Source organism: Nerophis ophidion, linkage group LG03, assembly GCF_033978795.1.
Source record: "Nerophis ophidion isolate RoL-2023_Sa linkage group LG03, RoL_Noph_v1.0, whole genome shotgun sequence".
In the NCBI taxonomy this organism is placed as follows: Eukaryota; Metazoa; Chordata; class Actinopteri; order Syngnathiformes; family Syngnathidae; genus Nerophis; species Nerophis ophidion.
In genome coordinates, this window is record NC_084613.1 from 25,757,980 (window position 1) to 25,762,979 (window position 5,000).

The 5,000-nt window shown below is 43.5% G+C and overlaps 1 protein-coding gene across 2 annotated transcripts in view; it reads left to right on the forward strand.

Annotated features, from left to right (window-relative positions):
• Positions 1 to 5,000, forward strand: part of vwf (von Willebrand factor) — a 100,877-nt gene that overhangs the window by 40,962 nt on the left and 54,915 nt on the right. For both annotated transcript variants that reach the window (XM_061894755.1, XM_061894756.1), the window contains 4 exons: positions 81 to 219; positions 2,631 to 2,765; positions 3,297 to 3,443; positions 3,507 to 3,647. In XM_061894755.1, the coding sequence (XP_061750739.1) occupies positions 81 to 219; positions 2,631 to 2,765; positions 3,297 to 3,443; positions 3,507 to 3,647 (562 nt within the window). The remainder of the gene's footprint in view (positions 1 to 80; positions 220 to 2,630; positions 2,766 to 3,296; positions 3,444 to 3,506; positions 3,648 to 5,000) is intronic.

Below are 5,000 nucleotides of genomic sequence, written 5' to 3' on the forward strand. Positions count from 1 at the left end.
CATTTCTTTTCCCTTTACGCGGACGAATCATGAGTTTATTTTCTCCGTTGATGTTTCACGACTTCTCTCCTTGTTTGCAGTGTGTGTGAAAACAGGAAGTGGCACTGCACAAAGAAGTTTTGTGATGGTACATGTCGCACCGTGGGGGAGAGGCATTACATCACCTTCGACGGCCAGAAGTACACGTTCCCTGGACTCTGTCAGTATGTCCTGGTCCAGGTGAGCGACTATATACAAATACTGTATAAGGTGCACTTAAAATCCTTTCACTTTCTCAAAACTCGATAGTGCGCCTTACAACCCGGTGCGCCTAATGTTTGGAATCATTTTAGTTGTGCTTACCGACCTCGAAGCTATTTTATTTGGTACATGGTGAAATGATAAGTGTGACCAGTAGATGGCAGTCACACATAAGCGATAGGTATAGACTCAAGTAAACAACACCAACGTTTCATATGTTCCATTGACATACTTGCCAACCCTCCCGGATTTTCCGGGAGACTCCCGAAATTCAGCGCCTCTCCCAAAAACCTCCCGGGACAAATTTTCTCTCGAAAATCTCCCGAAATTCAGGCAGAGCTGGAGGCCACGCCCCCTCCAGCTCCATGAGAACCTGACTCAGCAATGTTGTGACCCTCTTAAAAAGGACAATACTGCCATCTACTGTACATAGAATAGAATAGAATAGAATAGAATAGAATGTAAATATATTCTACATATATTCTACATTTAAGTGCAGTCAAGGAACATGCATTATGGAGTCTGTTCTGAAGCCCACAGTAAAGAGACGTAACTTTATCAGGTCGCCTGGTTATTGACTCCAACCCACTATATTACACCGTCGACGAGCAAAATGAAGAAAAACGCTTGCAAGTTCCAGAACGATTGGAAACAATAATTTCAGTTTATCCAGGAGAGTTCGAAGGGGAAGGGGTATGTTGCCTGTAAATTTTGTAGAACAGACTTCTTCATTGAACATGGTCGCCAAACGGATATACTCAGTCATGAACGGTCAGCCAAGCACAAAGCGTCCGCAGCGCAGCATCGTTTACAACCCAGTACTATGGGCCACCTCGCAAAATGGAGACCCGATTGTAACTTATGCTGAGACAAAGATGGCGATGCTGATAGCTGGAAGCAACATCCCGTTCTCATTTGCGGATGTCTACAACAAATCCGTGAAGGATATGTTCCCGGATTCGGAGATCGCTCACCAACACGCAAATGGCAGAACAAAGGTTACTCAAATTGTGAAAGGTAAGTGTTGTTGTTTTTTTTTTTAGTAACCAGCAAGCACAGTACAGTTAGTAGAACAACGGTGTTTTTATTACTGTGTATTTGATAGGTGCCGTCGGAAATTCTACTATTTCTTTTATTTATATATAATAAAATAAATATATATAGCTAGAATTCACTAAAAGACAAGTATTTCATACATAAAATATATATGAAATACTCGCGTTGGTGAATCATACTCGTCCCCTCTTAACCACGCCCCCCACCCCAACCACGCCTCCGCCCCACCCCCCACCTCCCGAAATCGAAGGTCTCAAGGTTGGCAAGTATGTCCATTGAGAATATAGTACATTACACATGACGCTCAAAAATCTATCAAAATGTTTTAGTACGACTTTGGTAAGCTATGAAGCCCCATCGCTTGATGGATTGTATTGTGCTTCAACATACGAGTATTATTATGGTGTGTGTATAAGGGAAGACATATTATCTGGCGTTTTGTCTTGCAATATTATGCAAATAAGACTTTTCTTTCCTTCTGGAACCTGCTGATCTGTATTTGGGATCAGCATAAGACCTGAAAATGTGCGCGCATCAGCCTTTATAGTCCGTGAAGACATCGTAGTCGATAAGCTTCTTCCTTTTCTCTATCTTCTAGTTATGGGGCATTCACCCTCAGCTGTTGTCATTTCTAATATAAAGTACTGTAAAGTTCTTAGTTATATCTGTTAGTAATCTCGCCATGAAAGCGCTAAAACATACAGATGTAGTGAGTTTACATTACTCACTCAAGGAACTTTAGTTATTAGAGAGTTCCGGTTGGACGTTTTTTTCACGGGACACATTTCAGGCGTTGATGTTGCACTAGTGAGCCAAGAATGAGGAGATGCTGCTCAATTATTGATTTAAGTAAAGTCTGAATGTCATTAAAACAGTTAGCTCCATCTTTTGACACTTCTTCCACTCCCGTCCTTGCACGCTACACCGCTACAACAAAGATGACGGGGAGAAGACGCTGTCGAAGTGGAGGCACGTAAATGAGGCCGCCCACAAATCGATGCATCTTGAAGAGACAGTCAGAAAGCGGCTTGAAAATGGTCTGTAAAACATCATCTATGCAACATTTTGACCAAAAAAACACCATCACATGTTATGTAGACCACAAGGAAGTGTTTTACATTTCCAAAAAAACAAAAAATAATATGACCCCTTTAATGCGCTTTATAATTAGGCGCGCCTTTTGAATGAAATAGACCTGAATAAACCCGCTCATCGGCAGTGCGCCTTATAATCCGGTGCACCCAATGGTCTGGAAAATACTTTAATTCTTTCCTGCCCATTTTTGTTCCCCTTTGTCCAATCCGCTGCCGCTTGACCTTGATTATCATCAACAGGACATGTGTAACGGAGAAGAGGGTTCCTTCAGAGTGCTTGTGGAAAATGAGGCCTGTGGAATTTTGGGACATCGCTGTGCCAAGTCTGTATCAGTCTACTACCGGGGAGGATTGATTGTAATGCACAATGGAGAGGTACTAAGTCACTACTATGTATTCACATTTATCATGTCATGCTTGGGCAGCGGTCTACTTCCAGGCTTTGTGTAGCCTTCAACAGGATTTTGTCATGGCCCCATTTTGGTCTTTGATATTATTTATTATTGTTTACACATTCCTAATTTCGTGCACACAACCTTATTATTGAACTTTGACAGAAAAAAATATTTTATCACGGGGGACGGCGTGGCGCGGTGGAGAAAGTGACCGTGCCAGCAACCTGATGGTTCCTGGTTCAATCCCCACCTTCTACCAACCTAGTCACGTCTGTTGTGTCCTTGAGCAAGACACTTCACCCTTGCTCCTGATGGGTCATGGTTGCGGCCCTGCATGGCAGATCCCGCCATCAGTGTGTGAATTTGTGTGTGAACGGGTGAATGAGGAAATACTGTCAAAGCGCTTTGGGTACTTTGAAGGTAGAAAACTGCTACACAAGTATAACACGTTTAACATTTACTCTTCTTTTTCCCTTGAAATGTTCCATTCAAAAATGCTCCCCTTGCTCAGGTGAGTATGAAAGTGCCGGTTCCACAGAGCGCGCAGGTGGAGATTGTCAAATCGGGTCAGTTCTACACCCTGCTGCTTGGGAAACACATTTCCCTCAGTTGGGACAAGGGAAACCACCTCCTGGTCCACATCTCTGCCACATACAAGGTGTTATACAACGGATATGAAGTTTTGTCACATTATTTTTTTGTAATCAAGATTTTTTTTTAGAGCCGAGTCTGTGGTCTGTGCGGCAACTTTGACGGGAACGTCAATAACGACTTTGTTAGCAGTAACAATCAGCTGGAGGTTGACCCCTCCCACTTTGGAAACTCCTGGAAGGTTTCTCCCAGCTGCGCTGATGTAACGCAGGTAATGCTCAGGACCGTGCTGTTCAGCCACTGATTAGCTCAGGCTCAAACAGCATTACTAACGTAATGCCAAACGCCTTAGAGCAGGGGTCGGGAACCTTTTTGGCTGAGAGAGCCAAGAAGCCAAATATTTTAAAAAGTATTTCCGTAAGAGCCATATGATATTTTTTTTAACACTGAACACAACAAAACGCGTGCATTTTTAAGAAAGACCAACATTTCTAGAGAGGTCTCCTATTCTTTGTAATAACATTGTTATTCTGAAGCTAACTGTGGAGGGGGCGTGGCCTGCGGACCTGCAGCAAAGCGGGGTGTTGCCAGTACCGGCCTCGAAATCAGCGACAGGTGCGTAAAAGGCCCACCTGGGCCTTTTTATCTGATCACCTGTCGCTATGTTATAAGCAGCAGCCAGGAGGAGAGACGGGCTTGGGGCTAGAAACCAGAGCGCGAGCGAGAACGAAAGAGAAAAAGACAATTTCTGGAAAGCAACTGAGAGACTTATTGAAAAATAAAACAATATTGTAACCCTGAAACAGGCTCTCATGTCAGTGCCTGGTGGTCTGAAGAACCCCTGGAGGGCAAGCCCCACCCTAACCAATAATAAATAAATGACTTCTTACCAACTTTTTGAACATAAAAATGCATGACAATGTTTTATATTTTTAACGTTATTTTTAACACTGTGATTACAAGTGGAATTATTCATTATTTATCGTGTTAAGCAAGGTCAGCTCAGATTTATCCGAGAGCCAGATGCAGTCATCAAAAGAGCCACATCTGGCTTGCGAGCCATAGGTTCCCTACCCCTGCCTTAGAGTCATTTAACTTGGTACTTGAAACATACTAACTTGCAAGCTAACATTAACGTGCTAACTTTATTAATCAACTTTGCTGCCGAACACCTCAGAGTCATATAACTTGATACTTTATACATCATGGGTGTCAAACTCTGGCCCGCGGGCCACATTTGGCCCGTCGTGTAATTTCATTTGGCCCTTGAGGCAATATCAAATCAACATTACAGCTGTCCCGTCGGTATTATAACACCGCTTTCACAGCTGATACTCGTACTTGCCAACCCTCCCGATTTCCCCAGGAGACTCCCGAAGTTCAGTGGCCCTCCAGAAAATCTCCCGGGGAAACCATTCTCCCGAATTTCTCCCGATTTTCACCCGGACAACAATATAGGGGTTGTGCCTTAAAGGCACTGCCTTTAGTAGCATTTTCTACAACCTGTCGTCACGTCCGCTTTTCCTCCATACAAACAGCGTGCCGGCCAAGTCACATAATATATGCGGCTTCTACACACACATAAAAGAATGCAAGGCATACCCTATCAACAGCCATACAGGTC